The 23,765-nt window shown below is 41.2% G+C and overlaps 1 protein-coding gene across 1 annotated transcript in view; it reads left to right on the top strand.

Annotated features, from left to right (window-relative positions):
• LOC136873883 (glyoxylate/hydroxypyruvate reductase A) overlaps positions 1 to 23,765 on the top strand; it is a 310,829-nt gene that overhangs the window by 205,484 nt on the left and 81,580 nt on the right. Inside the window, exon 5 of the mRNA XM_067147188.2 lies at positions 4,894 to 4,990. Within this exon, the coding sequence (XP_067003289.1) occupies positions 4,894 to 4,990 (97 nt within the window). The remainder of the gene's footprint in view (positions 1 to 4,893; positions 4,991 to 23,765) is intronic.

Below are 23,765 nucleotides of genomic sequence, written 5' to 3'. Positions count from 1 at the left end.
GCTTTCTGAACATCCAGCTGAGAGCCAATGGCTTCGATTTTAGACTCCACAAACACTGATTGTGTCCATTCTTGTGGAATTATAGCTGTTCACTTTTATTCACTACAACACCAACCTGGAATAATATACAAGTGTTTGAAATGGTCTATATATGACTAATAGAGAAAATATATTTCCTTACAGGTTATGTTCCTTTGTGCTGAACTAGAGTGTCTTTTATGTAGTCACCAGTATGAAGATTGGTCTGAGCTTCAGACCAAGCCTTCCTGTGTTAGAATTTGCTTCTAGTAATAATAAAATATAAAAAATTACCTTCTAACAGTTTTCAGTCATGCCTCCAGGCAGCAGCACACACTTGGTTATCCAAATATGCTTCTAATTTAGCTCAAAATCAGATATTTCAAGGGGTTCTGTGTTTTATGTTAAATTTGTTACTTTGTTTCCATTTTAAACATATCTTGGAATTTATTTTTATAGAGTTAAAAATTTTAGACTTACCATATTTACACATGTATTAGGCCGCTTGTGTGTATAAGCTGCACCTTTGAGACATCATTTGTCAGGAATGTTTTTTCCCTGAATTCTGTTGTAGACTCAAAGTATGTAGCTTCGTTCTACAAAATGTGGCAATATTGTACATTCCTTTACAGTTCAATGTTTGCCTAACAGTATCAGGTACAGCCATAGAACTGAAGGGCTGAGGGTGGTGAATGTACGGTACCTAGTAGCATTCATTGTTTGCACGCTGTTGAATGCTGTAAATTGAGGAACATGAGTTGTGTTAGAACAAGTTACAATTCAAAATTTAAATTACAAGTTGTGTATTACGCCAAAGAAAATGGGAATGGAGAAGCGGGAAGGAATTTTGATGATGAAAAGAACGTGTGGTGTTGGATTTTAATTAAACATGCATTTTAAAAAGTCACACAATTGGCAGGCATTTCACAGGAGAAAAGTGCAGTATGGTATCCAGAACTTGAAAGCGATCTTATGGAATATGTACATAAAACACAATCAATCAATCAATACTGATCTGCATTTAGGGCAGTCGCCCAGGTGGCAGATTCCCTATCTGTTGCTTTCCTAGCCTTCTCCGAAATGATTTCAAAGAAATTGGAAATTTATTGAACATCTCCCTTGGTAAGTTATTCCAATCCCTAACTCCCCTTCCTATAAATGAATATTTGCCCCAGTTTGTCCTCTTGAATTCCAACTTTATCTTCATATCGTGATCTTTCCTACTTTTATAAACGCCATTCAAACCTATTCGTCTACTGATGTCATTCCACGCCATCTCTCCGCTGACAGCTCAGAACATACCACTTAGTCTAGCAGCTCTCCTTCTTTCTCTCACTTCTTCCCAACCCAAACATTGCAACATTTTTGTAACGCTACTCTTTTGTCGGAAATCACCCAGAACAAATCGAGCTGCTTTTCTTTGGATTTTTTCCAGTTCTTGAATCAGGTAATCCTGGTGAGGGTCCCATACACTGGAACCATACTCTAGCTGGGGTCTTACCAGAGACTTATATGCACTCTCCTTTACATCCTTACTACAACCCCTAAACACCCTCATAACCATGTGTAGAGATCGGTACCCTTTATTTACAATCCCATTTATGTGATTACCCCAGTGAAGATCTTTCCTTATATTAACACCTAGATACTTACAATGATCCCCAAAAGGAACTTTCACCCAGATGGATTTTCTATTTCAGTTGAAATGCTACAGTTTGAAGGATGAAAAATTGTTGAAATAATGGAAATTCTTGAAAGTCAATTTAAAGCATGTTACTGTTGGGCAAGGCGTTTTATGGCATGACGTGAGTTGGTGATTTGCAGAACAACGTCAATGGGTCAGCAGCTACCCGAAACGTACCAGGCGAAACTGTTCGCATTTCAGTAACATGTCTTGAATTTAAGGAAGATGCATGGTTGCAACATGGTAGCAACAGGTAGTAGAGGAGCAAAGGGGTTCCAAATCCCGAGCCAATCAGAGGCCGCGGAGCGGGTCACATGACTGCTGAGTCCGCAGCGCGCAAAATTTGAATTCTACATGAGGTCATTGACCGCTAGTTGTGTACCTAGGCCGGTCCAACTCTGCGGTCATTAACCCGAGGTCATTGATCCCTAGTATAGTAGTAGGGCAAAGGCGATTTGCAGATTTTGCAGAAGAGAGCGAGCCTAACCTCACAGTCGCCATCTTGAGGGGCCTAACCTCACTTTAACAGCTAGTTGCTCTTCCCGACGCCTAAGAGAGCGAGCCTGACCTTACATCCGCCATCTTGAAGGGACTATCCTTATTTTTACGGCAAGATGCCCTTCCCGATGTCAATTGTACAAGATGGCGGCTATACACAGCTCCTTATGAGACGGCCTAGTGCGCTTGCACAAGATGGCTGCTATACGTAGGCTCTTATGAGACGGCCTAGGGAAGCTTGTGCAATATGGCGGCTATCCAATTGCACAAGATGGTGACTATACACAGCTTCTTATGAGATGGCTTAGGGACGCTTGCGCAAGATGGTTGCTATACATAGGCTCTTATGAGATGGCCTAAGGACGCTTGTGCAAGATGGCAGCTGTACACAGCTTTTTATAAAGATGCCGGCCATGGGCGATTGCACAAGATGGCGGCTATACATGGGCTCTTATGTAGAAAGATGCCAGCTATGGGCGATTGTGCAAGATGGTGGCTATACATAGGCTTTTATGGAGAAAGATGCCGGCCATGGGACGATTGCCCAAGATGGCGGCTATACATAGGCTCTTATTGAAAAAGATTCCGGCCGTGGGCGATTGCGCAAGATGGCGGCTATGCATAGGCTCTTACGGAGAAAGATGCCGGCCATGCTGATTGCACAAGATGGCGGCTATACACAGGCTTATATGGAGAAAGCTAGCGTAGAGGCTACTGCGCAAGATGGTGGCTATACATAGGCTCTTATGGAGAAAGATGCCAGCCATGGGTGATTGCACAAGATGGCGGCTATACACAGACTCTTATAAGACGGCTTAAGGGTGCTTGTGCAAGATGGCGGCTATACACTGGCTCATATGAGACTAACTCCTAGAACAGGATCAGCCAACTAGCTGGCGTGTGGTGTAAGAGGGCCCTGTGACGTCGGAGAGCTCATGTGACGTATGAACGCAGAAGGTGGGGAGACACTGTCATAGAGTGAGATGAAGAGACAGCCTCGCTTTGTAGTAAACACGTGCAGTGCCATATGTAGTGGTGGTGGTAGTGGTACAGTACAGTACATAAGTATGGATGAACCGGGGGCACATCACGGTGCAACAGGCTACCTACCCCTCCGATTTATTTTATCTTTATGGGAAGATTTATATTTATTTGTTGAAAATGATAGGAATGCTACAGCTAAATGTTTAGTTTGTAGAAAAGAGCTACCCAGTAATGAAAAATATATAATTTACAATGCCACTACAGTTTGTGTCACGCTGCAGATTATGATCGTATCAAGGCAAGGAAAGGGTACATGTAATTAAAGAACTAAAAGGTCAATTAAATAACCCTGTCGAGCATTCGAACAGTGAGTCAGCAGTTCGACAGAGTTATAAAATAACATATTTAATTGCAAAGAAACTTAAACCGTTCAGTGATGGTGAATTCGTAAAGGAATGTTTAATTCTAGCAGGTGAGGAGTTTTGTCCACATATCATTGAAGAGTTCGAAGCTATCAGCTTGTCCGCACACACAGTGTCAAGAAGAATTCAAGACCTATCTGATAATGTTCACCTTCAATTATTAGAACTGACGAAAAGCTTCCGGGCATACTCCTTAGTAATTGACGAGAGCACAGATATTTCTGACATGACCCAACTAATAATACCAATATAAATGGTCCATTATTGGACATTATAAATTTTCCAGCTAACTCATTCCTGGTTGCCAGCGTTTCGCCCCCGTGTGTTAGGTTGGGCTCATCAGTTGGTACCTAGCACACCTACCAAGACGCTGGCTAGTGCATACCGTGGAGGCCACTACGTAGGCTAATTGTAGCCACAGGCAGTGCCAATGCACTATGAGAGACTTTGTCTCATTATCAAAAATTGATGCCTGCTTGGCCATCAGATGATATAGATGTTGATTCCCATAGGGAATCTGAAATATTTGTTCCGAATGAGTAAATTTATAATACCAATATAAATGGTTATTGGACATTATAAATTTTCCAGCTAACTCATTCCTGGTTGCCAGCGTTTCGCCCCCGTGTGCTAGGTTGGGCTCATCAGTTGGTACCTAGCACACCTACCAAGACGCTGGCTAGTGCATACCGTGGAGGCCACTCATGAAGCCTTCAATTTCTCGTACGTGTGAATGGATCCTGGATGAGTGGAAATTAATTCCAGCAGAGATGGTAGCCAAGAGCTTTGAAACCATGTCAATTTGTAATGCAATGGTCGGGACTGAAGACAATGCTGTGTGAGACACATCGTCTAAAAGTAATAGTGAATGTGATAAAGTGTCAAGTGATGATGAATAGGTACCTTAAACTATTTTAATCATGTTTGAATGCAATAGGTTGTAGATACTAATGTTTTATACTAGTAAATATTCTAAATTTCTGAGTACAAGCTGCACCTCATTTTCATCTACCTATTTTTACTAGTAGTATTGCAGCCTATATATGTGTAAGTATAGTACTTTGTACCCAAAATATAGGTAATCATCATTGTTGTTTAACTGGTATGTTGCTATTTGCACTTCACCATTTTATGAGATGCCTAGTATATGTAGTGCTGGCTGGTGATGAAAATAGTTTGAACTCTGTGTTTTAGTGAAATTGTGATGGTTGTCTGTCCTCTACCTCATGTTTCTCATAAGTTTGCCTTCTCTTCATGTTATAATATGATATCCTTTCTCGATTACAGTTGCTAAGGTACTGAAAACATTGCATGCAACAGTCTGGGGCTTGGGGAGGACTCCATTGCCTGAGGGAGAGAAGCTTCCCAACATAGACGAATACAGGTGAAGTCAAGAACTTTTCTAATACTTACTGTATACCTGTTAATTGCAGAATAATAATCTGTTTTTGAATTCTCTGCCTGAAAGGGAGCTTTTAAAGACTCTGACATAGAGAAGGTTGTAAAAAGGAGATTTTGTATTGTAATAAGCTGAGTTGTACATATCTAATTAAGATGATGAAATATAACAATAACACAGTATACTGGACATACCATTAAATGTAATGGAAAGAAACAAACAAGTATCAAATCATTATGCAGAGTTAGGAACATGCTGTGGTGCCCTTTATTGAACTCCGTGCCACGTGCATTCATCTGCAGTCAACGCGGTAGAGTGCAGCGCTGGATAGAGATGTCATGCCAACTTACATTATAAACTGGCATGCAGGATGAGCTGCGAGGCATTTCCGTACACCGACCTGTCTACACCACACTCCAGCCACTTAGTGTACCGCTATTGAAAATGTGGTCTGGACAGGTGGACTGACACAGGTAGTGAGGTTTCACCTCTGCACGTGCAATCAGCCATGCCCTTTCTACCTCACACTTGTCTTCCTTGTTTTCAGCATACTCATTATTTATTCTATTTATTTATTCTGTTTATTCTATTCTATTGTACTCTCAATTCTTGTGCTTTAAGATAGCACTTCCCTTAATATTTGTGTTCTGGCAACGAGAATATTATTGTGACTTAAAGCACACACAGGAACTAACAACAGTCATTCGCACTAATCAGCACTTTTTAAATACTGTAATATGTACATAGTTAATTTTCATGGTCAGCTGCAAGAACAGTCTTTAGTTTCAGTAAACTTAAAGTGAATGAATACTTGTAAACTGGTGAATCAATAAAATTAAGTTCGTGTTTGTACAAGAGTTTGCTTTTGTTCACAACAGAACATGAAGTGGATCAAGCAATAGGATAAACACATTGGCCAATCAGTGTGGGAAGATGGAGCTATAGAAAGAGGAGACTAGGACAAACATGAAAACACAAAAGGACAAGGACAATCTCAACATCATACTGGGAGAGTTGGCCGTGTGATTAGGGGCGCGCATCCTCGAGATAGTGGGTTCGAACCTCACTGTCGGCAGTCCTGAAGATGGTTTTCCATGGTGTTCTATTTTCACACCTGGCAAATGCTGGGGCTCTACCTTAATTAAGGCTACAGCCGCTTCCTTTCCACTCCTAGGCCCTTCCTATCCTGTTGCCGCCATAAGACCTATCTCTGTCGGTGCGACGTAAGCAAATAGTTGAAAAAACATACCTCAACATCTTCACACACTATTGTCTTCTAATAGATATACTCTCTCCTTATGAATTCAAGTTATTTACATCCAATTTTCTTAGTCTTTGAAAAGCTTGTTTCTACTTTTGAGCTTTAATAGGAGGGCAGGCACTGACATTCATTAAGAGGCCACCTTAACAGATCTTTATTCTTGATGTAGAAAGTGTAGGAAAAGAAGAAAGCTGGACAAACAGGAAAAAAGAAGAGACATAAGATAAAGATGAATATAGATGGGAGGAGACTAGACACACAGATCAAACACAGAAGGAAAGAAGGATCCCAACAGGTCGGTATAGGAAGAAACAAGTGTCAATTTAAGTCATATCCATAGAGAGAGAGAGAGGAACATAAAAAGGAACACATACTACGACAAACACAATGACAGGTCAGTGTGGGGGGAAGAAGGAGCAATAGAAAGAGGAGACAAGGACAATCTCTAAATTTGACATTGCAAGTTGAGAAAAATCTGGTGGGTGACTGAAACCCACTGCTCATAATGCATCGTCTAGTTTGCAATGCATCTCCAAGAAGAGAAGGAAAAGCGTTAAGCTCAACAAACACCATCGGGCTACGATAACAACAAAGGAGGGAAGCATAAATAAAAAATATAACACACAGACACACAGATATATTTATTAACTTACCCTTCTTTTTATTTACACTACTAGCGTATATGAGATGGTTCTACCATGTGCTGCAGCACTACTGCCGTTATTTTCTGTGAACGCATTCACTGTTAAAAACTACGTGCTAAAACTCCTGTTTACTTCATCCATCACTAACCACCATTTACTTTCATATGTAAAAATAATTAGCACAGACCCCAGTATATGTTGTAGAACCAGTATGCACCTTCCATATGGTTAAATAGCACACAAGACATGTGTGCACAGACCAACATTATGTGCAGCTTTTCTAGTCAAGCAATCTTCTTACTGCAGTATTGCTGCTTGTGCTTCTCAGTCATGGCACACAAACTGATGACTGGCCATTGAAACAATAGGGCTACGGCTAGGCAGGTATTGTTAAATGTAAAAATTTTAATAGGAATGTACACAATGTTTTATTCCATTTATCACAGCCAGACTATATGTTAAATAACACAGTTTTCTATCTTTAATGACACAGGTTTTGGAATGCACTGGCTACACAATATATTTTGGGTTTTGGAATGCACTGGCTACACAATATATTTTTAATGTACTTTGATACTTTATTATTTTTCTCTAGATCTACAGTAATAATACCCATTTGATCCTTTAAATGAGAAAAATAACATGTTCATCCCATGCCAAAATTCACTCTTTCAAACTCTACATACTGTACAGAAAAAAGAAAAGAAAAATAAAACACGCAGAGAACAAAAATGAGCAAACAAAACAATATTAATACGAAAGAAAAAAATCAAACATACTCCATGGACATGCCATGAAATTCCTCAGATACTCCGGAAACGTAACCCCCAAAGTGAGGGTCACCACGGTAGTCATCCTCGGCCCTTTCATGCCACGTCCAACGTCTTTGCTGAATATTCCTGTTGTCTTCCCAGAATGTGTAGTTTAAATAAACATAATTAAAGGACATAATAAAGTTGAAATAAAATCAGCAGTATTAAGAATGTCAAAGACCTTCATGCCTCTCTTAACTAGACACGCAAACCCTTGCACATTCCATTCCTCCTACCTTATTTTACTTGACCCACTCTAGGTTGCTGAGTCCAGACTTACGTTACATTCTGCCATTGCGTATTCATGCTCACGTATGCTCACGTTGCAACTTTATCCTTGTCAGCCATGCTTAATCAATTTAAATACCAAGCCATACTCCACCTGAAATTTGTCATCACGTCCACCAAACCAAAGTTTACAAACAAACACCAATTCTCAATTCTCCTCCCTCTCAGCACTTAAATTCTGCCATTACATATACCACCCTTTCTCCATCTCCACATTTCAGCAATAAATTACCGTCTCTACTGCAATTTAATACCAATACATCATCACTTAACACTCACATAATATAGCAATAATTAAACGTCCACCATCCATTTGTCATCACGTCCACCAAACCAAAGTTTACAAACAAACACCAATTCTCTATTCACATCCCTCTCAACACTTAAACAAACACCACTTCTCAGTTCTCGTCCCTCTCAACACTTAAAATCTGCCATTGAAAAGTACCACCACTTCTCCATCTCCAAATTTCATATCACATTGAATACCAAACCACCTTCATTTACAACTTACTCATGAGTGCACCACTACTTCTCATACCTTTCCAACACCACATTTCAACATATACCACCTCTATTTCCAACACCACCTTTCATCTCTAGCACACACTCATCTACCATACTCAATTTACCATACACTCATACTCATCCTATTACCCATCATAATTACCTACCGAAAACTCCATCTTCCACCAAACCAAAATTTACAAAGAGCCAAATTACATTACTACATCTTCATAAGTAGTATAATTGGACAGTTCGGCCGCCACCTCCACCTCAGGCTCCCAGTGGCCACCTCCACCTCCACCTCAGCCAGAGGCCTCCCAGATGCCTCCTCCACCTCCACCTCAGCCAGAGGCCTCCCAGAGGTCTCCTCCACCTCCCGCGGGAAATTTGAATTTGTAAACAAAGCCACGTGCTTTTTGACAGACAACAACGCACCGCTAACCTCAGTACTGCCATCTTGACGGGCCTAAACCTTAGTGGTACCAACTTAACCTAACTAGCATGAGGTAAACAAAGCCACGTGTTTTTTTTGACAGCCACGTGCTTTTTGACAGATTTGTAAACAAAGCCACGTGCTTTTTGACAGCTCTCATCAACAACAACGCATCGCAAACCTCAGTACTACCATCTTGACGGGCCTAAACCTTAGTGGTACCAACTTAACCTAACTAGCATGAGGTAAACAAAGCCACATGTTTTTTTGACAGCCACGTGCTTTTCGACAGATTTGTAAACAAAGCCACGTGCTTTTTGACAGCTGTCATCGACAACAACGCATCGCTAACCCCAGTACTGCCATCTTGACGGGCCTAAACCTCAGTAGTACCAACTTAACCTAACTAGCGCGAGATAAACAAAGCCACGTGCTTTTTGACAGCCACGTGCTTTTTTGACAGCTGTCATCCGCCATCTTTAAACTACAGAGCACCGTGCTGCCCTCTTTCGTCACCTGTCATCGGCAGTGCTGCCATCTTGACGGGCCTAAACCTTAGTGCTACCAACTTAACCTCACTAGCTCGAGATAAACAAATCCACGTGCTTTTTGACAGCTACGTGCTTTTTTGATAGCTGTCATCCGCCATCTTTAATCTATAGAGCACAGTGCTGCCCTCTTTAGCTACTTACCTTTGAAATGTGGTGGCGGATAATTTGAAAAATGCTTTTCGACAAGCAGCCATCTTTAATCCAGAGAGAACAGTGCTGCCCTCTATGTGGTGGCGGCAAATTGAAAAATTCCACATGCTCTTGTTTGAAAACAAACTCACGTGCTTTTTTGACAGCTGTCATCTGCCATCTTTAATCTATAGAGCACAGTGCTGCCCTCTTTAGTTTGAAATGTGGTGGTGGTAAATTCCACGTGCTCTTGTTTGGAAACAAAGCCACGTGCAGCTGTCATCCGCCATCTTTAATCAACAGAGCACTGTGCTACTATCATGCGGGCAATTTCATCACCTGTCATCCGCCATCTTTAATCCACAGAACACCGTGCTGCCCTCTTTATGGCTACTACCTTAAGCACGTAGTAGCGGACAATTTGAAAAGTTCTGTTAGCTATCATCCGCCATCTTTAATCAAGAGAGCACCGTGCTGCCATCTTTAGCTAGATACCTTTGAAATGTGGTGGCGGCAAATTGAAAAGTTCCACGTGCTCTTGTTTGGAAACAAACTCACGTGCTTTTTCGACAGCTACCATCCGCCATCTTTAATCAACAGAGCATAGTGCTGCCCTCTTTAGTTTGAAATGTGATGGCGGCAAATTCCACGTGCTCTTGTTTGGTAAACATAGCCATGTGCTTTTTTGACAGCTGTCATCCGCCATCTTTAATACAGAGAGCACCGTGCTGCCCTCTTTATCGTAGTAGATGTAAATTCGTCACCTGTCATCCGCGGTGCTGCCATCTTTAGCTAGATACCTTTGAAAAGTGGTGGCGGATAATTTAAAAAGAAAAATTCTACAGCAGCCTTCTCTCGACGCTAATTGCATAAGATGGTGGCTATACATGACTCCTTAAGGGTGCTTACGCAACATGGCTGCTATACACAGGTTCTTATGAGACGCCCTTGGGATGCTTGCGCAAGATGACAGTTATACATGGCTCCTTATGAGATACCCTAGGGATGCTTGCGCAAGATAGCGGCTGATCTTATGAGACGGCTTAAGGGTCCTTGGACAAGATGGCTTGAGACGCCCTAAGGATGCTTGCGCAAGATGGCGGACACAAGATGGCAGCTATACATAACTCCTTATGAGACGCTTTAAGGGTGCTTGCGCAAGATAGTTGCTACTCTTAGCTTAGAGGCTAACGTGTCGTGATAGTTCGATTCATTAAATTTAGGGCTTAAATGCAAAATGTTAAATATATCGAAAACGGTGCACCGTAGAGCAAAACGGACAAAATTTTTCTGCCTAATACCTAGGTTCGCAGTATGAGGAACAAGAAAATCATAGTCTAATGATGGGATCAACGGTTCGGTTCCTACTTAGGCCCTTTGGCATTTGCTCTGTTTTAGATTGTATTGAAGCGAGTCTTCGTAACATGATCAGGTCTAGCTATGGTAGAGAGTATAACGTACCGTGCAGGTTCGATTCATTAAATTTGGAGGCTTAAATGCAAAATGTTAAATATCTCGAAAACGATGCATCATAGAGCAAAACGGACAAAATTTTTCCGCCTAATACGGAGGTTCGTAGTATCAGGAACAAGAAAAAACATAGTCTAATGATGAGATCAACGGTTCGATTCTTACTTAAGCCCTTTGGCATTCGCAGCTATCTATTTCTACAAGATGGTGGCTGCTCTTATGAGAAACTTGATGCCTTGAGACGTCCTAGGGATGCTTAAGCAAGATGGCAGACACACAATGGTGACTATACATAGCTCCTTATGAGACGGCCTAGGGGTGCTCGCACAAGATGGCGGCTACTCTTATGAAGAAAGCTAGCTTAGAGGCTACTGCGCAAGATAACAGCTGCTGTTATGCATGTGGTGGAGGCAGTGGCGGTTCGTGGATATCAGCAGTGGGGGGCGCGCCTTAGTTTCATAATTCCATAATATATCTCAAGTTCTTCAAACCATGTTATCAAGATACACACTTCGAACACTATACGGTGCAATGCATATGCAATTATTATTATTATTATTATTATTATTATTATTATTATTATTATTATTATTATTATTATTATTATTATGCGTGAATGGTCCCTTTTGGAACACACAAAGCTTTATTTATGATATGCTTTCATCTGTTGACTAAAGATCCTCTTCCTTTCTTACGTCCACTTGGTACCTGCTCTTTTTGGTACTTCATTCTCTGGAGTAACTTCCCACGTGTCAATTTTCTTTCTATATATGTTTCGATTCAAAATGTCTTCGGGTTGAATTTGTGCGTTCTTCATGTCCGCTTTTGTTTGTATTATTATTATTATTATTATTATTATTATTATTATTATTATTATTATTATTATTATTATTATTATTATTATTATTATTATTATTATTATTATTAATATTTGCCTGTTCTTGTCCACGATCGAATTATGTTTACGAATAGTTTCAATCAATCAATCAATCAATACTGATCTGCATTTAGGGCAGTCGCCCAGGTGGCAGATTCCCTATCTGTTGCTTTCCTAGCCTTTTCCGAAATGATTTCAAAGAAATTGGAAATTTATTGAACATCTCCCTTGGTAAGTTATTCCAATCCCTAACTCCCCCTCCTATAAATGAATATTTGCCCCAGTTTCGCTGTAGTGATCATTCAAACAAGACACGACATTGACTTTACCAAGCATTTCAAAGTCCATGGTACTATTGATATCACCCCTGTGGTGATCCATTTATCTCCTTTCCTAGAACGGGAGAATAGCAGGCAAGAAATGCAGTAAAAGGTTTCTGAGATATCACTTACACATATCCGCGTGTTCTTGTTATATACGTCAGGAGAATTAATTTGTCTTTGGAAAACCCTATTTTCATTTTCCTTGGTCTCCGGTCTTTTCAACGAGAAGTCTGGTGTCGGCCTACCACACTCCTTCAGTTCGACTTTCTTCTCGATAGAAAAAGAAGAAAACGTTAGTTCTTTAATATCTTCGACGGTAATCATACTGTACGAAGTGCAAACATAACACTACGCCAACATATAAATCACAACCTTTCTCCAAATTTCACCTCGTCACAGTCACCTCACGAGATCATACATCAACACACAGCTAAACATCGCGCTCTCCAGTGAGTATGGCCAACATGAGTCAAGTGCGAGGAGACAGCTACAGTCGTTACTCGTTTCGCTAGTTAATAATCCTAAAAACTACAAGACTATTTTAAATATATACCGGCACATTTAACTCAGGTAAGTGCCTCAGTAAAATAGTTCCTAGTTTTAGGAGAGAAATCAAATCAGCAATGTTTCGGGTAGGTTGGCTGCAACCATGGGCCGCGGCAGAAACGCGCCGGAATCTCCGTTAGAACAGCACATCTCTACTGTGCCTCTGATTGGCTCCCTCAAGGCAAGTCAAGCGAGACCCGGAGTATTTGGTCCGCTATGAGAGAGCGCCCTCCTGCGCCGGGCCAGCAGCGCTTCGGGCCGCAGTACAGTACAACTCGCGCCCTTGTTAATAATAGTAAAATATTTCGCTTGTTAACATTTAAGATTAAAATTCCCTAATTTAATGGAACCCCGTGGGGGGCGCGCGCCTTAGCGCCTCCCAAACGAGCCGCCACTGGGTGGAGGGCAATTTGAAATTCTATGTGCTTAATCAACAGAGCACCCTGCTGCCCTCTTTAGCTGAAATGTGGTGGTGGATAATTTGAAAAATTCTTTTGACAGCTATCATCTTTAAAAACAATGGCGACTATACATAGGCTGTTAAGGTCTTATCATTCTCCTCCTCCTCCTCCTCCTCCTCCTCCTCCCCCCTCCTCCTTCTCTACCTCCTCCTCCGCCTCTTATGTCAAGGCATAGCTTTATATCGAACAAGTTTAAACCTGCATCGCGAAGGCAAGCGTGTGCAGCGATAACATTATTGTGCATGTTTAGACTTTCGAAACATAAGAAGAGTAGAATCAAACGCTGTACTCGATACGACATGTGATCAGAACATTGATTGATGCGTTCAGAAAAACAAAATAAGTGATCAAGACTAGAATCGAACAATGTACTCAATACATCTTGTGTTTAGAATATGTCAGGGGATACGCTTGTTCTAAGAAGATCAGATTGAAACATAACAAGACTAGAATAGAACACTGTAATCGATGTTGTTAACTTCAACATGTGATCAGAACATTTATTGATGTGTTCAGAACACAAAATAAGTGATCATGACTAGAATCGAACACTGTACTCGATACAACATGTGATCAGAACATTGATCGATGTGTTCAGAACACGAAATAAGTGATCAAGACTAGAATCGAACACTGTACTCAATACAACATGTGTTTAGAACATGTTAGGAGGTACCCTTGTTCTAAGAAGATCAGAATGAAACATAACAAGACTAGAATCGAACACTGTAATCGATGTTGTTAACCTCAACATATGATCAGAACATTGTTTGATGTGTTCAGAGCAAAAGTACAATTTTGATGATTTGCTTAGTGTAAAATCAAAAACTATGGAAACACACTGTGCACATATCGCGTAGCTAACTCGCTCAGTAAGCAATATTGCAAAACTACAACTTCAATGATTTGCATAGTGTAAAAATCAAAAACACACTGTACCCATACTGCGCAGCTAACTCGCTCGGTAAACGATATAGCCAAAGTATAACTTCAAATTATTTACCTTCCATCATTCGTCTTGTGTGTAAAAATCAGTCGAACAAGTTATCGCATAAACATGGCTGAAAAAAAATCGTGATAGGGTTTGGAACCCAGGGGTTACATCTTATCAGAAGGGCAAAAAGGATGAAAGGACTCTTCCTCCTCCTTACCGCACATTCCTTGAAGGGCTAATTGGCTGAAGGGCTAATGGGCTAAAGGGCTAAAGGGCTAATGGGCTAAAGGGCTAAAGGAGCAACAACCTCGTCGATCGCTATCAGCAAGAACGCTTGTACTTTGTTAAGTGTAGAAAATTAATCTTTATTTGTAAATGGTTTCATGTTCAGAACAAGGAATGGAAAATCCCCGAGGTGCGATGAGTTACGTTTTTCGAACTAGTGTTTGGAACACTGAACTTTTCAAGATGATAGCAGAGAGTTTAGCAATGTTCTGTTGTTGGATTTTAAATTCCGCGCTACAACATGCATAAGGTGGTAGCCTTGAGGTTTACCGCCGTAAAGATGGCAAGAGTGAGGTTAACAATGTTCTGTTGTTGGATTTTAAATTCCGCGCTACAACATGCATAAGGTGGTAGCCTTGAGGTTTACCGCCGTAAAGATGGCAAGAGTGAGGTTAACAATGTTCTGCTGTTGGATTTTAAATTCCGCGCTATAACATGCATAAGGTGGCAGCCTTGAGGTTTACCGCCTAAAGATGGCAGCAGTGAGGTTAGCGACGCTCTATTGTCCTTCAAAGTGAGGTTAGGGTTCGTCAAGAAGACAGCTGTCAAAAAAGCACGTGGCTATGTTTACCAAACAAGAGCACGTGGTCGTGACGTCACGGTCACGTAATCAATCCTTAGCTCGACGTCGTTAAGAGCAGTATTAGGGTTAGCTATGCTTAAAAGTCTTGGGAACAGAGCAGCAGTATGAATTGCTATGTTTCAAAGCGTGTACACATGACCTATCGATTTTACATGCATCGACCATCGAACTAAACTTCATCCGCTAGATCGTGCTGCTATCTTAGCATAACCTATACCCATAAAATTAAAGTACAATGAATAGCCATGTTTCAAAGCGTGTACACATCACCTATCGATTTTGCACACATCGACTCTCGTACTAAACTTCTTCCGCTAGATTGTGCTGCTATCTTAGCATAACCTATACGCGTGACCTTAAGGTACAAAGAATAGCCATGTTTCAAAGCGTGTACACATTACCTATCGACTTTGCATGCAACAAATATCGTACTAAACTTCTTCCGCTAGGTTGTGCTATCTTAGCATAACTTATACACATGAACTTAAAGTACAAAGAATAGCCATGTTTCAAAGCGTGTACACATTACTTATTGATTTTGCATGCATCAAATATCGTACTAAATTTCTTCCGCTAGATTGTGCTGCTATCTTAGCGTAACCTATACCCATGAACTTAAAGTATAATGAATAGTCATGTTTCAAAGCGTGTACACATCAACTATCGAATTTGCATGTATCGACTCTCGTACTAAACTTCTGCAGGTAGATTGTGCTGCTATCTCAGCATAACTAAGACGCATGAACTTAAAGAACAAAGAAGAGCTATGTCTCAAAACGTGTACACATTACCTATCGATTTTGCAAGCATCGACTCTCGTACTAAACTTCTTCCGCTAGATTGTGCTGCTATCTTAGCGTAACCTATACGCATGACCTTAAGGTACAAAGAATAGCCATGTTTCAAAGCGTGTACACATTACCTATCGACTTTGCATGCAACAAATATCGTACTAAACTTCTTCCGCTAGGTTGTGCTGCTATCTTAGCATAACTTATACACATGAACTTAAAGTACGAAGAATAGCCATGTTTCAAAGCGTGTACACATTACTTATTGATTTTGCATTCATCGAATCTCGTACTAAATTTCTTCCGCTAGATTGTGCTGCTATCTTAGCATAACCTATACCCATGAACTTAAAGTACAATGAATAGTCATGTTTTAAAGCGTGTACGCATCAACTATCGATTTTGCATGTATCGACTCTCGTGCAAAACTTCTTCAGGTAGATTGTGCTGCTATCTTAGCATAACTAAGACGCATGAACTTAAAGTACAAAGAATAGCCTTGTTTCAAAGCGTGTACACATTACCTAATGATTTTGCAAGCATCGACTCTCGTACTAAACTTCTTCCACTAGATTGTGCTAAAATCGTGTAAGTGTGCTGCTATCTTAGCATAACCTATCGATTTTACATGCATCGACTATCGCAAGCATAACTAAGACGCATGAACTTAAAGTACAAAGAATAGCCTTGTTTCAAAGCGTGTACAGATCACCCTGAACTTCTTCCGCCAGATTGTGCTGCTATCTTAGCATAACCTATACGTATGACTTTAAGGTACAAAGAATAGCCATGTTTCAAAGCGTGTACACATTACCTATCGACTTTGCATGTATCGACTCTCGTACAAAACTTCTTCCCCTAGGTTGTGCTGCTATCTTAGCATAACTCATACACATGAACTTAAAGTACAAAGAATAGCCTTGTTTCAAAGCGTTTACACATTACCTAATGATTTTGCACGAAACGACTATCATACTAAACTTTTTCCACTAGATTGTGCTAAAATCATGTAAGTGTGTTGCTATCTTAGCATAACCTATCGGTTTTACATGCATCGACTATCGTACTAGACTTCTTCCGCTAGAGCATGTAGCAATCGCTTTTGTGTATCCCAAACCCCTGTGCACGAACTTAAAGCATAAAGATGAGCTATGTTCTAAAGCGTGTACACATCACCTATCGATAATGTATGTATCGAATATCGTACTAAACTTCTCCTGCTAGAGCGTACGAGTATCGCTTGTGCGTGCACGAACTTAAAGCATAAAGAATAGCAATGTATAAAAATCTTGTAAACAAAGCAGCAGCATTACGTATAGTCAAGATTAAATGCGTGCACACATCATGTATCCATGATGCACACAGTACTAAACTTATTCCATTAGAATGTACAAAGTTCGCATGTGTTTGTACTGCTATCTTAGCATAGCTTATGTGCATGAACTTAAAGCATAAAGAATAGTTATGTGTAAAAAATCTTGTGAACATAGCAGAGTGTTAACTACGTAGGTGTAGACATTGAACTTTACATGCTGAGGCAACATACTACGTGACCGTGACGTCACGACCACGTGCTCTTGTTTGGTAAACATAGCCACGTGCTTTTTTGACAGCTGTCTTCTTGACGAACCCTAACCTCACTTTGAAGGACAATAGAGCGTCGCTAACCTCACTGCTGCCATCTTTACGGCGGTAAACCTCAAGGCTGCCACCTTATGCATGTTATAGCGCGGAATTTAAAATCCAACAGCAGAACATTGTTAACCTCACTCTTGCCATCTTTACGGCGGTAAACCTCAAGGCTACCACCTTATGCATGTTGTAGCGCGGAATTTAAAATCCAACAACAGAACATTGTTAACCTCACTCTTGCCATCTTTACGGCGGTAAACCTCAAGGCTACCACCTTATGCATGTTGTAGCGCGGAATTTAAAATCCAACAACAGAACATTGCTAAACTCTCTGCTATCATCTTGAAAAGTTCAGTGTTCCAAACACTAGTTCGAAAAACGTAACTCATCGCACCTCGGGGATTTTCCATTCCTTGTTCTGAACATGAAACCATTTACAAATAAAGATTAATTTTCTACACTTAACAAAGTACAAGCGTTCTTGCTGATAGCGATCGACGAGGTTGTTGCTCCTTTAGCCCTTTAGCCCATTAGCCCTTTAGCCCATTAGCCCTTTAGCCCTTTAGCCCATTAGCCCTTCAGCCAATTAGCCCTTCAAGGAATGTGCGGTAAGGAGGAGGAAGAGTCCTTTCATCCTTTTTGCCCTTCTGATAAGATGTAACCCCTGGGTTCCATACCCTATCACGATTTTTTTTCAGCCATGTTTATGCGATAACTTGTTCGACTGATTTTTACACACAAGACGAATGATGGAAGGTAAATAATTTGAAGTTATACTTTGGCTATATCGTTTACCGAGCGAGTTAGCTGCGCAGTATGGGTACAGTGTGTTTTTGATTTTTACACTATGCAAATCATTGAAGTTGTAGTTTTGCAATATTGCTTACTGAGCGAGTTAGCTACGCGATATGTGCACAGTGTGTTTCCATAGTTTTTGATTTTACACTAAGCAAATCATCAAAATTGTACTTTTGCTCTGAACACATCAAACAATGTTCTGATCATATGTTGAGGTTAACAACATCGATTACAGTGTTCGATTCTAGTCTTGTTATGTTTCATTCTGATCTTCTTAGAACAAGGGTACCTCCTAACATGTTCTAAACACATGTTGTATTGAGTACAGTGTTCGATTCTAGTCTTGATCACTTATTTCGTGTTCTGAACACATCGATCAATGTTCTGATCACATGTTGTATCGAGTACAGTGTTCGATTCTAGTCATGATCACTTATTTTGTGTTCTGAACACATCAATAAATGTTCTGATCACATGTTGAAGTTAACAACATCGATTACAGTGTTCTATTCTAGTCTTGTTATGTTTCAATCTGATCTTCTTAGAACAAGCGTATCCCCTGACATATTCTAAACACATGATGTATTGAGTACATTGTTCGATTCTAGTCTTGATCACTTATTTTGTTTTTCTGAACGCATCAATCAATGTTCTGATCACATGTCGTATCGAGTACAGCGTTTGATTCTACTCTTCTTATGTTTCGAAAGTCTAAACATGCACAATAATGTTATCGCTGCACACGCTTGCCTTCGCGATGCAGGTTTAAACTTGTTCGATATAAAGCTATGCCTTGACATAAGAGGCGGAGGAGGAGGTAGAGAAGGAGGAGGGGGGAGGAGGAGGAGGAGGAGGAGGAGGAGGAGAATGATAAGACCTTAACAGCCTATGTATAGTCGCCATTGTTTTTAAAGATGATAGCTGTCAAAAGAATTTTTCAAATTATCCACCACCACATTTCAGCTAAAGAGGGCAGCAGGGTGCTCTGTTGATTAAGCACATAGAATTTCAAATTGCCCTCCACCACATGCATAACAGCAGCTGTTATCTTGCGCAGTAGCCTCTAAGCTAGCTTTCTTCATAAGAGTAGCCGCCATCTTGTGCGAGCACCCCTAGGCCGTCTCATAAGGAGCTATGTATAGTCACCATTGTGTGTCTGCCATCTTGCGTAAGCATCCCTAGGACGTCTCAAGGCATCTTGTTTCTCATAAGAGCAGCCACCATCTTGTAGAAATAGATAGCTGCGAATGCCAAAGGGCTTAAGTAAGAATCGAACCGTTGATCTCATCATTAGACTATGTTTTTTCTTGTTCCTGATACTACGAACCTCCGTATTAGGCGGAAAAATTTTGTCCGTTTTGCTCTACGATGCATCGTTTTCGAGATATTTAACATTTTGCATTTAAGCCTCCAAATTTAATGAATCGAACCTGCACGGTACGTTATACTCTCTACCATAGCTAGACCTGATCATGTTACGAAGACTCGCTTCAATACAAGCTAAAACAGAGCAAATGCCAAAGGGCCTAAGTAGGAACCGAACCGTTGATCCCATCATTAGACTATGATTTTCTTGTTCCTCATACTGCGAACCTAAGTATTAGGCAGAAAAATTTTGTCCGTTTTGCTCTACGGTGCACCGTTTTCGATATATTTAACATTTTGCATTTAAGCCCTAAATTTAATGAATCGAACTATCACGACACGTTAGCCTCTAAGCTAAGAGTAGCAACTATCTTGCGCAAGCACCCTTAAAGCGTCTCATAAGGAGTTATGTATAGCTGCCATCTTGTGTCCGCCATCTTGCGCAAGCATCCTTAGGGCGTCTCAAGCCATCTTGTCCAAGGACCCTTAAGCCGTCCCATAAGATCAGCCGCTATCTTGCGCAAGCATCCCTAGGGTATCTCATAAGGAGCCATGTATAACTGTCATCTTGCGCAAGCATCCCAAGGGCGTCTCATAAGAACCTGTGTATAGCAGCCATCTTGCATAAGCACCCTTAAGGAGTCATGTATAGCCACCATCTTATGCAATTAGCGTCGAGAGAAGGCTGCTGTAGAATTTTTCTTTTTAAATTATCCGCCACCACTTTTCAAAAGTATCTAGCTAAGGATGGCAGCACCGCGGATGACAGGTGACGAATTTACATCTACTACGATAAAGAGGGCAGCACGGTGCTCTCTGTATTAAAGATGGCGGATGACAGCTGTCAAAAAAGCACATGGCTATGTTTACCAAACAAGAGCACGTGGAATTTGCCGCCATCACATTTCAAACTAAAGAGGGCAGCACTATGCTCTGTTGATTAAAGATGGCGGATGGTAGCTGTCGAAAAAGCACGTGAGTTTGTTTCCAAACAAGAGCACGTGGAATTTTTCAATTTGCCGCCACCACATTTCAAAGGTATCTAGCTAAAGATGGCAGCACGGTGCTCTCTTGATTAAAGATGGCAGATGATAGCTAACAGAACTTTTCAAATTGTCCGCTACTACGTGCTTAAGGTAGTAGCCATAAAGAGGGCAGCACGGTGTTCTGTGGATTAAAGATGGCGGATGACAGGTGATGAAATTGCCCGCATGATAGTAGCACAGTGCTCTGTTGATTAAAGATGGCGGATGACAGCTGCACGTGGCTTTGTTTCCAAACAAGAGCACGTGGAATTTACCACCACCACATTTCAAACTAAAGAGGGCAGCACTGTGCTCTATAGATTAAAGATGGCAGATGACAGCTGTCAAAAAAGCACGTGAGTTTGTTTTCAAACAAGAGCATGTGGAATTTTTCAATTTGCCGCCACCACATAGAGGGCAGCACTGTTCTCTCTGGATTAAAGATGGCTGCTTGTCGAAAAGCATTTTTCAAATTATCCGCCACCACATTTCAAAGGTAAGTAGCTAAAGAGGGCAGCACTGTGCTCTATAGATTAAAGATGGCGGATGACAGCTATCAAAAAAGCACGTAGCTGTCAAAAAGCACGTGGATTTGTTTATCTCGAGCTAGTGAGGTTAAGTTGGTAGCACTAAGGTTTAGGCCCGTCAAGATGGCAGCACTGCCGATGACAGGTGACGAAAGAGGGCAGCACGGTGCTCTGTAGTTTAAAGATGGCGGATGACAGCTGTCAAAAAAGCACGTGGCTGTCAAAAAGCACGTGGCTTTGTTTATCTCGCGCTAGTTAGGTTAAGTTGGTACTACTGAGGTTTAGGCCCATCAAGATGGCAGTACTGGGGTTAGCGATGCGTTGTTGTCGATGACAGCTGTCAAAAAGCACGTGGCTTTGTTTACAAATCTGTCGAAAAGCACGTGGCTGTCAAAAAAACACGTGGCTTTGTTTACCTCATGCTAGTTAGGTTAAGTTGGTACCACTAAGGTTTAGGCCCGTCAAGATGGTAGTACTGAGGTTTGCGATGCGTTGTTGTTGATGAGAGCTGTCAAAAAGCACGTGGCTTTGTTTACAAATCTGTCAAAAAGCACGTGGCTGTCAAAAAAAACACGTGGCTTTGTTTACCTCATGCTAGTTAGGTTAAGTTGGTACCACTAAGGTTTAGGCCCGTCAAGATGGTAGTACTGAGGTTTGCGATGCGTTGTTGTTGATGAGAGCTGTCAAAAAGCACGTGGCTTTGTTTACAAATCTGTCAAAAAGCACGTGGCTTTGTTTACCTCGCGCTAGTTAGGTTAAGTTGGTACTACTGAGGTTTAGGCCCGTCAAGATGGCAGTACTGAGGTTAGCGGTGCGTTGTTGTCTGTCAAAAAGCACGTGGCTTTGTTTACAAATTCAAATTTCCCGCGGGAGGTGGAGGAGACCTCTGGGAGGCCTCTGGCTGAGGTGGAGGTGGAGGAGGCATCTGGGAGGCCTCTGGCTGAGGTGGAGGTGGAGGTGGCCACTGGGAGCCTGAGGTGGAGGTGGCGGCCGACCTGTCCAATTATACTACTTTCATACTTTTCCAACACCACATTTCAACATCTACAAATACCACCCACTCATATACCATCACATTAAATACAACTTACTCATGAGTGCACCACCACTTCTCCATACCTTTCCAACACCACATTTTAACATATACCACCTCTACTTCCAACACCACATTTCAGCCCTAGCACACACTCGTCTACCATCAAATAAATCTCCATCTACAAATACCACACACTCATTACATCCTCACAACCTTTAAAATATCACTTCATCTTCACCTACAAATACCAAACACTCATTCCTCAACACTACATTCTTACATCTAACAATCTTTATTTTCACTACTCCCTATACTATTGTTCTTTTTACTTCTAGTGACTACACCCTTCTCATTTCTACCTGAATCCCACATGTCTGTCAGTTTTCTATACTTTCCTGTTTCTCTGCCACCTCTTTTGGCCGCCACTTCATCACCATCTTCACTCTGTTGGGTTCTTTTGCCTCCACCTTCAGCTCCCATCATCTCCGTTAATCTTCTGCCCTTGCCTCTTTCCCAACTCCTATTGAGACATCCTCCGGTTGCCTCTGATGTCACCTTTTTACCCGTCACTTCCCTTACTTCACTGCTTTCACTCCCCTGCCTTTCTTCTTCACTGCTTATGGTCACCCTTTCACTTGTCGCCTCTTCCTGGACTTCTTCACTGTTAATGGTTACATTTTCACTTGGCGCCTCTCTCTGACCCTCTTCACACATTACACTGTTACTGTTATCTCTCCTCACTTCCCCACCTCTCGTTGCACTGCTCATTTTTTCTTCGTCTTTTTTAATCTTCATTTCTAAGTCCAGCAGTCTATTCACAGACCAGTTCCTCTTCCAATTTCTGCCTGATACCACTAGCTCTTGTCCTTTAATAGTAGCTCTCAGTCCTTGATTTATCGCACATATCTTGTGTTTTTTTAGTATTTTCTCATTCCTAATAGCCTCCCATCACACGTCTCTCTTGATCCATATTTTTTCTCTCTGCATGTTACTCGCATTGCCTACCACAGCATCAGCCATCAACGTAGAAAACAGTTCTACTTTGATAGGCCTGTTGCCCCTAGTTCTTCCCACTCTCTGTACGTCATCTATGTCCACTTCGCTAAATTTAAGTTTCAATCTCCCCTGTATTAAGTCGACTACTTTGTAAATTGTATGTACTTTGTCTTCTCTCACCTCCTCAGGCACCCCATAAATAAATAAGCACTTCTTCCTGCGATTCAATGTATTGGCATTCACTTCCGCTTTCAATTTCACCGTCTCCTCTTCCAGTCGTCCTATTCTTTCTCTTAATATTGCCACTTCCTCGTCGTTCTTTCTCACTTGTGATGTTATATCGTCCGTCATTTCTCGCAGCCATAACTTCATTTTTCCAAACTCCCTGGTTTGTTCTTGGATCATATTCTTAATTTGCTCAAAGGGGCATACTTCTACCACTGGCTCTTCTACCCATTTTTTTGAATTCTTCTATGTCTTCCCATC

This window comes from Anabrus simplex, chromosome 5, assembly GCF_040414725.1.
Source record: "Anabrus simplex isolate iqAnaSimp1 chromosome 5, ASM4041472v1, whole genome shotgun sequence".
NCBI lineage: Eukaryota > Metazoa > Arthropoda > Insecta > Orthoptera > Tettigoniidae > Anabrus > Anabrus simplex.
The sequence above is the reverse complement of the archived record's forward strand: the minus strand, read 5'-3'. Positions and strand labels throughout refer to the sequence as shown.